The sequence below is a fragment of the Asterias amurensis genome, chromosome 4, assembly GCF_032118995.1.
Source record: "Asterias amurensis chromosome 4, ASM3211899v1".
Taxonomy (NCBI): domain Eukaryota; kingdom Metazoa; phylum Echinodermata; class Asteroidea; order Forcipulatida; family Asteriidae; genus Asterias; species Asterias amurensis.
Window position 1 is genome coordinate 6965754 of NC_092651.1, and position 12425 is coordinate 6978178.

Below are 12425 nucleotides of genomic sequence, written 5' to 3' on the forward strand. Positions count from 1 at the left end.
AGACCAGATGGTGTTGCATGCACACATATTATGCATGGTAGATTCCATAAGACAAAGAGAAACATGTACAAAATGGAGGCAGGGTCTTTGTGCAATGGCACCAAATTAAGTCCTTTGCAAAAAAATGGAACTGTATACAAATATTTGTATTATATTTTTGAATCTTACCTCGGTGGCATAGGATTTTTAACTATTCTCTCGACTCCTGGGAAAAAGACCAGACACACAGTGGCAAAACAAGCCCCTTTCACACGAGAGCATTTTAGCAAGGGTAGCAAGGGTTCCTTGCTAAAATGTAGCATTTTACAAACAATGTACACTGGTGCAAGGATTAATGATTCTTGCAAAATGTCGTCAAATATTGCTATATTTCACAACCATGCTAAAATTAAGTAAGGGTCCCCAGTTAAATTGCTGTCGTGTGAATAGCACTTAAGTCACAGAGAACACTATTGGTAATTACTCAAAATAATTGTTTACTTGGTAACGATCAATGGAGAGCTGTTGATAGTATAAAGCATTGTGAGAAATGGCTCCCTCTGAAGTAACGTAGTTTTTGAGAAAGAAGTAATTTTAATGAATTTGATTTTGAGACCTCAGAATGAGGTTTTGAGGTCCCGGAATAAAGCATCTGAAAGCACAGAACTACCTGTGAAAAGGGTGTTTTTTCTTCTATTATTATCTCGCAACTTCAACGACCAATTGAGTTCAATTTTTTCACAGGTTTGTTATTTCATGCATATGTTGAGTTAAACCAACACTGACCAAGTGAGAATACTGGTCTTTGACAATTACCAAAGGTGTCCAGTGTCTTAAAGATTTCTTTTATTTGAACACACCTTTTTTTGGGGGGGGGGGGCGGTGGAGGTACTAATTCTTGAGATTGTAATCTTATTTTTCACAGCACATCAGAAGTGTGTTACAAACAATTGTCAGAAATACTAGAAAATGTGAAGTGAGCAAACTGAACAAAGCCTCCTGCAAAATAACCAAACAGAAATCTAATACCTTGGACACAGACTATCTAGTGAAGGCATTTAGCCAGACAAAGCTGTGTGTCGAAGTGTGTGTATGCCTACGGCTGTCCACTTACAGAATTAGCTAAGAAACACATATTTATAGATGGCACAAAAAACATGAGGGCAAGTAAACTCGTGAAAAGGGAACTGATCTACTCAGAGAAATATTGGGACTCCATTTGATCTATAGTTTGAGAATTCCCAACTGGAGGCTTCAACACCATGTGCATCCACAATAACGAGTTGTAACTGTCCAACCAAACTATCACATACATGCATGGGCGTCAATCAAGGGAGGGACAGGGGGACATGTCCCCAAAACCTTTTGGAGGGTGGGGGACATGATATCAAATGTCCCCCCCCCACCTTTTTGACCACCTTTATCATGAAGCCCAAGTTTTGCACTGTGTAAGACGAAACCCTGTGTCCCTATATGGGCATTAATCCGGTGGGCAAAGGATGACACAATATCCCCCCTCAAAATTGGCCCTAGATTGCATCACAGCGCATCTAAAATGCGAAATTTTCCTGGGCCCTTAAGCGGGCCCGAACCCGTGCCAAAAGGTGTCGCACTCGTGAGCTCTCTTTTCGACAGATTTTTCCCCTAAAACTTGGTTCATAGATCCGCACTTGGAGATGCTGTCTACACAAAAGGTTCTACTGCTGCTCACATTTTACAGATGTTCTGTTCCGTTCTGTATGCCTCTTATTAGTCTAAGATTGCACCACAGAGCATCTAGTGTTAGTGCCAAAATCACCCCCTATTTGTGTATAGCGCCCCCTCTTGACAAGAGCTAGTATCCAGGATGTCGAGACCGTAGTTTTTCAACCTCTCTCCGTAACTATTGACACTTCTATTCTCAGTTTCGCTAAGGTAAAGCATAGTTTATTGTTTTAAAGTTACTAAAGGTGAATATAGTAGGCAAGGCATAATTTCTGAAAATAATAAGGGTCTTGAATCACCAGAAAGTAAAAACTGACTGTAGCGTGTTTATTTGTTGAGTGTTGGGAACTCTTCTAGTACCATTGTCTTGCCATACAACACCGAATACAGAGGGCGCCTTTCAAAATGGCAACATGAACGTTGTGAATCTGGAATTCGGCAGGAACATCTAGAATGCAAAATTTTCCCGCGCCCTTTATCAGGCCCGCACCCCGAGCTGTAAAGGCTTCTCACACGCATGTTCCATCGTTGACAGATTTGCACCTCGCCCTTGAAAGAGTGGAAGGGACGTGTACCCCACCCCATCCTACCCCATTTTCGAAGGGTGGGGGACACGGTATCAAATGTTCCCCGTGTCGTTTGACCACCTTTATCATGAAAATCGTGTTTTGCACTGAGGAACTGTGGAGCACTGGAACACAATATTCACACAGCTCATTGTTCTGTTTCGTTTGCCATTTGGCCGCTAAATGGCCTAAAGATTGCACCACAGAGCATCTAAAAATACAAAAAAAATTAAGCGGGCCCGGGCCCATGCTGTTAAGGTTTCGCACTCGTGAGCTCACTCTTCGACAGATTTCCCCCTAAAACTTGGTTCATAGATCCGCACTTGAAGATGCTGTCAACCCAAAAGGTTCTACTGCTGCTCACATTTTACAGATGTTCTGTTCCATTCTGACAGATTTGCCCCATAAAACTTGTGTCTTAGGTCTGGTGATGATAGGGATGAAACGCTGTCTAAGCATTAGAATGCAGAAACAATATGGATATAACGAAGCTATAATTTAGTTGCTTTTTAGGTAAAATAGCCATGATGGCAAGAATAGGTGCATCATAGCTTGAAATAGGCATTAAATTAAAACATCTGAGAGGGGGAACATCACCCCTCAAAGTTCCCAGGGCCCTAAAGCGGGCCCCGGACCCCAAGCCGTAAATGTTATGTCCCCCTCACCTTCCAAGACGGGTTGACGCCCCTGCATACATGTACATGTCGACAATAGCCAGTGAAATAACTAGTCTTGAAGGTCAAATGAATTCAATGAACATTTCACGTTCTGGATTTAAAGAAAAATTACAGAAGTGGTTTTGTTAACAAAACAGTTGCTGGCAGTGTAAGCACTTTATGTAATCCACAATATATATATAAAAATACATACACTGACAAACCTGTTGAAGATTGAGATCGATCAGCCGTTTGGGTCACGAGAAAAAGGGAAGATGGAATTGCACATTTTTCATGACATCGATTTAAAACAAATTGAATAAAATGCTCACTGAGCGATAAACTTCATCAAATATGACATTTCAGACAGAAATATTTAAAGGGATGTTTTCTACTGTCATCATCATCATTAGACCGTGCAAGTTTTATGTGAATCTGTGATTTTTGACAAGTTTTTGGTTTGACCAAGGCTGTAATGCTCAACTTCTCAAAAGTGCTTTAGTTTCTTTGCTACGCGCGCACCAAAAGGTGTTTTTTCATACATAATGACCTGGTGTCCTTTTTAAAAACCAAATAAAATCAAAACCTCAAGTTTGATAAAATAAATGAGTTAATTTTGTGGATCATGAAGGTTTAGGGGGTCTACATTTTCAATCAGGCTGATAAATTATTAATTTAAATAAATATTTCGAGAGATTTGGGGGTGAAAACTTTTACGTTTTGTATTAAAATTTAGGTCCCAGAAAGTCTCTTTTTGTTATTTTATCAAATCCCTGCGGTAGATTTCAACACTTATGTCGAAAGTTTGTTTGATCCTTTATGCAAATCACTTATTTATTTTTTATGATGTTGTGGGAAACAGTCAGCTACAGCATGTCCGTCTCCGCTGTTAAGAAAGGTTTTTCTTCAAAGTTTGCAAACAATTTAACAAAGTTGATAACTCTTTCATTCAGAAAAACATCTCAATATAATCTTCCTTTATTTTAAGATTTGTAAATATTTCCCACCAAACAGAGCGGTTTTACTAACAGCTACTGAGTTTCTTGTGAATTCTCAAAGGGTCCAAAAGCGCCTATTCTGATCACATTTCTGCAAAGAAACTCAGTGCATCAGCTTCATTATTTGGAAGTTGTACACTGACTGTATCAAGACATTGTTTCTCTGTTCTTATTAAAGGTGGCAAATAGAAAAGGTCATTTGCAACAATCTCTTTAAAGTTTCAGTGAGCATTTTATTATTTCTTTTGTCAAATATTACATGTAAGAAAATAAAACTTTACAGTACTTAAACTGTGTTAAAAGGGCATTTTAAAATGTTTAATTGTGGCCAAAGAGTTTCAAATTATGGTCACACATACATACGTACATTTTCTCTCTGCCATTTATTTGTCTAACCATTTTTTGCGAATCCCTCCACAAACATTACAAGATGATATCAATGCAGGGCTCAATTACCATGATTACAGGATAAAGTTTAAAGTTAAATATCTTGTTGTGTGTTATACCACTTGATACCTGCAATATCATACAGTACTTGTGTAAAACTGAAAACTACATAAAACAATAAATAATATATATTGAGCCAATGTGTACAAATGCGAAATAATAACTTATTAAGAATTACATTTATACTTTGAATGTTAAGATATTTGATGGGGTCTTCAATTTCATTTATATGGTTCAACTAAAGCAATTTCAGTGTTTTTAAATATTTTATTTTATTTAATGAATAAAGAAGTAAAGCAGTTCAAAGGAGGCGAAACCGTTAATCTTTGCAAGTAATTCATTGTGAACAACAATTAGCATTGTCAATCACAATATTAGTAGTTTCTTTCCAAACTGGGATGTTGATCTGTTCCCAAATAGCAAGTTGAATGTATAGCTCCTCATGACAACAACCCTTCAGCATGCCCTCATTTTATGATCAGTGAATGGCCAGCTACCAGCTAATTAGTGGTGGGATAGCCTTTCTAAAGGCAGTCGAATTACTCACTCCGAAAAAAGATGGCGCGCTGAAAAACCAACCCGTATACACTGTGCGTAAAATGTGTGTAACCACACGACACAAAGCCCCCCCCCCTCCCCTGTACGCTATCCACATATGCATCAAACCCACCCAACCTTGTAGGGTCTGTGCTGAAGCCACTGACCTCATTAGTATAGTAAACATGAAAGAAGAGTTCCCACGGTCAACTCCTTACCATAAATGCAAGACGAGACCCCATTGGTCAGGGCAGAAGTCATGTTTACATCACACCACCACCACGGTGATCAGCAAGCATGATAGGGTCCAAAGGTCATGGTAAGGGAAGTGCTTGATTGGACGTCAAAATGAATATCTCATTTGCTTCAAATCCTATATGTCTGATAGGTCTGACAAATACATATTCATGAGCTGCATACTAGCATATCCGAGAGCCCCCCTCCCCCATTTCTTTTCCAATATTGGACATTTTTTTTCATGAAATACATTAAACCCGGAAGTTACAGAGTGCGGATGACTTGTGCACAGAACGGTGGCCGTTGAGCTACATGTATGTGACAGCGTATATACGGTTGGGTCGTACGGTGTGAATACACACTACGCACAGTGTATACGGGTGGGTTTACAGCGGCGTCTTTTCGGAGTGAATATAGCGACTGCTTTGAGCAAGGCTAGTGATGGGATTGCTTCATTGAAAACAAACATTAAATCAGAAAAACAATAGGCAAAGTATAACACAAAACAAATCCAATAAAAAACATAAAATGCACCTTAGACTCTTTATGTCTTATAAACAACATTCCCAGGCAAAAAACTAATGGTAACTAACTTTAAATCGAATTAAATCTACTGTAGTAAAGTTTTGTAGAAAATATATTCTTGAATACAATAACTACGTCCATTTCAGATCGGTTTAAGAAAAACACCCTTTACAAGTCAAGTGTTTGTACACCAATTTATGTTACTTTTGAAGCATACATTAATGGCACACCAAAAGCTGAATTTACACGAATTTACAAGAAGTGGTTCAGTACTTTGTTTCTTAATATTTAATGTTATTAAAACGAGAATTCATTTACAGCATGAGAAAACCTCCACAAAAACACGACACAGCACAACTCTCTTCACCAAATCTTGCATTGATTGTAATCTTCCAGATCTTCTAAAACAGTCTTGCATTGATTGTAATCTTCCAGATCTTCTAAAACAGTCTTGCATTGATTGTAATCTTCCAGATCTTCTAAAACAGTCTTCAAGTACATCGTTGTGCTTTACCCATGCATCTTTAGCACTGGATACTTGGTTATAATCCAACTAATAAAACCTGTCATTTGCTTGATTTCACTGGGACCATAATCTCTATTTATAGATGTTAAATTTGCATAAGGGATTAAGAATATTAATTTTTGTTGAGATCCATACACCGATGTATTAGCACTGTAAACTCAGTACTTTCCCCAAGTCCTGTGAAAAAATATCACAGGCATTATACTCTCAATTAATATTCTGGTACATACAATTAGTACACATGTACAATGTATAGGTTTAATGTTGGTGGGTTACTGCCGTCGTGAACGTCGTGAACATCGTGAACGTCAAGAACTAACTTGGCCTGCCGTTTTGTGGAGTCAATTTTTTTACTAAATAAGATGGCCGACTTTGTAGTTCGCAAAGTAAAAGGAAAACCACACAATTTCGAGGCATGTTTGTGTGGATCAATATTTATAGTCTACTTTTAAACATCATTCTAACCATATCGATATTATTAAAAACAGTTTCAAACGCTCTAATGGACCAACTGGACCGATCCAAGGCAACGTGTCCCTTTAAAGGCAGTGGATACTATTGGTAATTTCACAAAATAATTATTAGCAAAAAACCTTTCTTTGTGACAAGTAATGGGGACAGGTTAATGGTATAAAACATTGTGAGAAACGGCTCCCTCTGAAGTGACGTAGTTTTCGAGAAAGAAGTAATTTTCCACGAATTTGATTTCGAGACCTCTTACAAGTTTAGAATTTGAGGTCTCGAAATCAACCATTTAAACGCACACAACTTCATGTGACAAGGGTTGTTTTTTTCTTTCATTATTATCTCGCAAGTTCGATGACCGATTGAGCTCAAATTGTCACAGGTTTGTTTTTTCATACATATGTTGAGATACACCAACTGTGAAGGCTAGTCTTTGACAATTACCAATAGTGTCCACTGTCTTTAATAAATGTATGAAAGATCATTTAAGTGTCCTTTTTTATGGATGACCCTCTGGTCCTTATGAATGCTGTAAGACCATCGGCCTAATGTGGCCATGCTCTTTATCATGCTCTATCTATAGCTTCAAAATAGGGAATCGTTCAACAAACAAACAAACAAGTAAAACAAAACATATTTGGAAAAAAAATGTCAGCACATGGTCATCACCAGCTGATTTGCCCAAAAAATGCTAGTGTTGAGGATATAATTTGATGATCAATAAAAGACTGCAACAAAATAATATTTTGGATTTTTGCCTATGCCAGTGCATTTTGTAACATAACTCTTGAATGCAAAAGAAGAAGTTTTTTTGTTCGTCTCTTCATTTCTCTTTCACAGTATTTCTATAGCTGAGAGAAATACCAGCAGCCGTTTCACAACACTTAATGCAACTGCGCAAGTCCACTTGTGCAATGTTTATGTCTTGCACCATAAACATTGTGCAAGTGGACTTACGTAGTTGCGTAAAGTTTCGTCAAATCGGCTGCAGGACCATTATCAGTTACATCATCGATTTACATCCTAACTACAGTTATCTTTTCTTGTGATCCATTTTACCATCAGTTTGACTGAAATGTAATAAATAAAAACACTTGGAAAATAACCCTGCAACATCTGGAACACTAACAATGTTGTACTATTGTTCACTTTGTTATATATACAATAGCTTGGTAATTTTTCTGACTTTAAATTTGTAGTTTATAAATCCTCCATCAGAGCAAATAAATGTTAATACTGGTAGAGTTCACCAAGAAAGTTCCACAGGGTATTCTCCAGTTAGGCATGCTGTGCAGTGCTGTGACTTATCGGAGGATGTGTCTTTGTTTTGAATTCCCTTCATTACAGCTGTTTTCAAACCATCAACAGATAAATACACAACACTGTTAGCACCAAAGTAGCTGGCTAGGCGATGTAGCTCCACCCGGTTTGCAATTAGCTCTTCCTTGGTGGGGATATTAATTCCCATGTAGCATGGATGCTTGACTGGAGGAGACGCTACACGAATATGAACCTTAACAAATGTACACAAATATTTAATCAGTTACCAGTTCAAAAACAGACAGTTAAATCAATAAACATTTAGTAACCAACTTTCCAATAATCGTTTGGGCAGTTCAATGATTTTTTTAAACCACTCCACACCAGGGTTTCAAAAAGGGTTTGTGCCCGGACAGGATCTTTTTTTTCTTTCTTTTTTCAGAACAATTTGTTTCTATAAAATATCATTGTCACATTAAAACCCTGAAGACAAAGGTTGTCATAAAATACACTGGGATTTGTCCGCCTTCCAGAAAAATGTCAATTGCAAAACCTTGGTCGTTAGTCAGAGCCGATAATTGGCCTATTTGTCTTACCTCCCATTGTACCAAATATAATAATAAACAAGGGTGGCAGCCTATTAATTTGTTGTTAACGTTCTTTATAGGGCAAAATGACACTTTTATCAGGGATATATTTATAAGGGGCCAAAATCTACCCAACTATCGCGTTCAAGGCACACAAGAGGGAATCCTTACACACTAAAGGAACATTAGACAGAACAATTTAAGCCACATTAAATAAGGTGGTTTTCAAACTAATCTTGAAAGTATCAACTCTAGAAATATTGGGGATTTGAAGATGTACATGTAAGTCATTCCAGAGTGTGGGTCCAGTATGCGAAAATGACTATTGCAACATGATTTCCTGCTCTTAGGAACATGTACAGGCCTACTAACAGACAAGTATAAGAAGATCAAAGAGATCGTATAGGAGTATATGGTTTTACAAAAGAAATATCTAGGAGCAGAACCATGTATGCAATGAAAGAAAGCAAAAGCAATACGAGATTCACCTGGTAGCCAGTGAAGTGACCTCAGTACTGGTGTAATGTTGGGATAAAACAATATCCCACGGAAAATGGGGAGATTCGAGCTATTGTTTACAATTCAATTACTAACAAGCATCAAATTCAGCTATCCTTACCATGTATGGCAATGAGGTAACTAGTGTACGTCTATCCCCGAGGGACTTTGAGTGACCAGACGGACCTATTTCCCGAGGCTGAGGGAAATAGGTCCCTCTTCTGGTCACTCACAGGCCCAAGGGGGAATAGGCGTGCACTAGTTACCAAATTTTGCCAGTCCATACGTGTTTTATAACACACCTCTGTCTTAAATGTGAAGAAAGAAAAGAAACCTAAAACAGAACGATTTTTTTTAGTTGCTGTTCATGGTTCTCGTCAAGAGAGGACGCTGTAACCAGTCAAAAATTAAAAGACTTGTGCCCGCTCGGGCACTAGGTCCCGCAAATCATGCACGCTTGATCACTAGGCTACAACCAGATTACATAACAAGCAAGAGGTGAGTTATAATAAGGGAACAAAAGAGTACAGTTACTTGGTCTTGATTTGTTTTACAGATTTTCACATTTTATTACACTTTTTAACAAAAGGGCATTTATGAATGGTAATAAAAGAGTTGTGATTCGGTCTTAAACCTCCATTCATAAATACCTCAGACAGTTTCGCTATTCCTATTGGTGGAGAGCGCCTCACGTGGGGGTGTTTAAACCTTTGATAATGACCAGTGTTTATAACCGGATGTGAGCGGATACTTCGCGCTAGTCTTGATGCAAGACGTTTCTTGTTACGGGCGATGCAGGCTTCTTGGCGAGTTGACCGCGTGTGTGTGAAAGGAAAACCAGAATGTGTTGTACCACAATGTGTTGCTACTTCCTATTGGTCGAGAGCAACGGCTGAAACAGTTGTGCCACATCACGCAATACGCGCGACACGCACAGCAATCTCCTTATAAGGAGTTGTTTACCCGAGGGCCTTACCAACTCATAGCTGGAGGGGTGGTATGTTGAAAGAAATCATTGAACAATTATAACTTTTGCATTTATTTTATTTATTTTATGTTTTTTGACCGAAAAGGTATTTATGAATGGGAATCAAAGTGTGTTGAATCGGTTTCCAACTAGTGGTTTAAACCCGCCGAAGCCTGGTTCTTGATAATTTACCTCGACCTTGATTCCTTGATTATTAACTAGAGAATTACCTTCATTAGTTATATTGATCTGTATTAGCCCTTACCTCTTTAGCTCCTGCTTGTTTAAGCAGCTTGATGATTGGAGCAATTGTATTGCCCCTAACTATTGAGTCATCAATCAGTATGATACGCTTCCCTTTGAAGTTTTCCGTTAGAGCACCAAACTTCTTAGCAACACCAAGTTGTCTCAAGCGAGTACTTGGCTGAATGAAAGTCCGCCCAACATAACGATTCTTGGTCAATACCTCAGTATAGGGAATACCAGACTGCAAAAAAAGAAAAACTTGAGACTGAATTATTGTGACATGACATACACTAGGTGATTGAGCTTCCATTGTGCGTTGTTTCTTGTGCAATAATATTTGTTTTTGCCTTTTGTAACGTTTTGATATAGGTGGTGCTTTTTGAACTTGTGCAGGCAATGTTGTTTCTTCTTTTTGCAGAGTAAACAAAGTTTTCTATGTTATCCTAACCCTAACCCTAACCCTAACCCTGCGCATGTTACATTGTTTCCAATGCCGAATTATCCCAACATATTTTGTCAAATTCTGTTAAACACAAATTTTGTATGGATTAAATAATTTTAACTCTGTAACTAGCATGAATGAATGAATTCTAATAAAGTTCTTTTTGACCATCAAAATATGACACACTCTCTCGATCCAAGACGCTTAAAAACAGTGAATTTCTAGCTTGGAAATCAAAAACATCACAAATATAACTTTAGTAAAACTGTGGTAAATACATTTTAGTCATGTTTGCGATCCACTAATCACAACCACAACCACCTCAAGCGCAAACAAAACTAAACAACTTCCATCAACTGCCTGGCATCAGTAACTTTGAAAAAGCTGAACATTGATCCACAAGTTTGTCAGTGGTAAAACAGAAGTGTTTTCTGATCCTCTCCTTTTTAAAAAAACCTACCATCCTTTAAGAAACACGTTGCCTTAGGTCGGACGAGTTGGTCTATAAAAAGCGTTAGTAACCGTTTGTTATAAAATGCATATGGTTGGAAAGATGTTAAAAAAAAAAATACAATGATCCACGAGGTAAAAGGAAAACCGTGCAATTTCGTTTTCTTTTAATGTGTGCATACATGTAGTATGAAATGTAGTGTTAACAGCTTGAGACTTACTGCTTGTGAATAGCCCAAAGCAGCTGGTGTAGCTGACTCTGGTACTGTGCTTACTATATCAGCTTCAACTGGAGCTTCTATGGCTAGTCTCTCGCCACAACGCCGCCGTACAGAATACACCATTTGACCTGCAACAATCCAAAACAGACTATCATCCATTATTAACTCCATCACTACCTTTGACTTTCCAGTAACATAACAATTGTAATGCTTTATCAAAACAAGTTGAAATTTTATTTACATATTGAATTTGGTTTCATACACATTTAAACAAGGATGGTAGCACGTCTGTTATACCATGGAGGAAGGAAGAGAAGGAGTTCGAACGACAAGGGACTATAAAAGTCAAACCCGTGGTACCGCGGTCATTTAACAACACCTCCTCGTAATCACACACATACCTTACACAAACAATAGGCGACCTGCCGTGTGTGAGTTTGCGCATGCGCACTTGGTTCTTCACTGTCGTATGTAAAGGAAAAACTACCTTTTTTTGAGACGCGATAACATTTTTGGACGCTACTGGACACCTAAACGCTGAACACAATTGAATACCAACCACCCTCGTGTGCTTATACCCAAATTTTGATCCACTGCTATTGACTGAAAAGTCAATAACCTGAATCGCATATAATCAACATGCTCGTTTATCTGACGTCCCGATTTCACAAGGAACCAGTCTAACACAATCCATTGATCAACAGAGGGCGCTGTTGTTAAAATGCCTATATATGGTATCCTCCGTTTGTGAACGGACGAAATATTGTTGGTAAATGAAATGACTCTTGGAAATGTTTATGAAGGATTTTGCCAAAATAAGACGCAAAAAGAGCGTTTGGAGGAAGATGTAAAAGATGAATTTGAGAACTATGCCCCCAAATGCAAGAAAGTTAACTTACGATATTTTTTTTTTTTTTTTTCACTTCTTCTTTTTACAAAATCATTTGGTTTCTATATGAATAAGATATGATTTTTCAATATCTTGAATAACATATGATTTATCAATATCTTATTCGTAAAAAAACTGTTCCATTGGGTTACCCACCCATAGGGAAACCTCTAGCCAATTTTTTAATTTACTTGTTTAATAAGGCTCATGACCCCTTCGATAACT

At 38.0% G+C, this 12425-nt stretch overlaps 1 protein-coding gene across 4 annotated transcripts in view; it reads right to left on the reverse strand.

The window, feature by feature from the left end:
* Positions 1-76: 76 nt before the first annotated feature.
* Positions 77-12425, reverse strand: part of LOC139936699 (amidophosphoribosyltransferase-like) — a 39391-nt gene continuing 27042 nt past the window's right edge. For all 4 annotated transcript variants that reach the window (XM_071931572.1, XM_071931575.1, XM_071931573.1 and 1 more), the window contains exons 6-8: positions 11312-11439; positions 10218-10439; positions 77-8153 (exon numbers count right to left, since the gene is read on the reverse strand). In XM_071931572.1, the coding sequence (XP_071787673.1) occupies positions 7887-8153; positions 10218-10439; positions 11312-11439 (617 nt within the window). In that variant the 3' untranslated portion in view covers positions 77-7886. The remainder of the gene's footprint in view (positions 8154-10217; positions 10440-11311; positions 11440-12425) is intronic.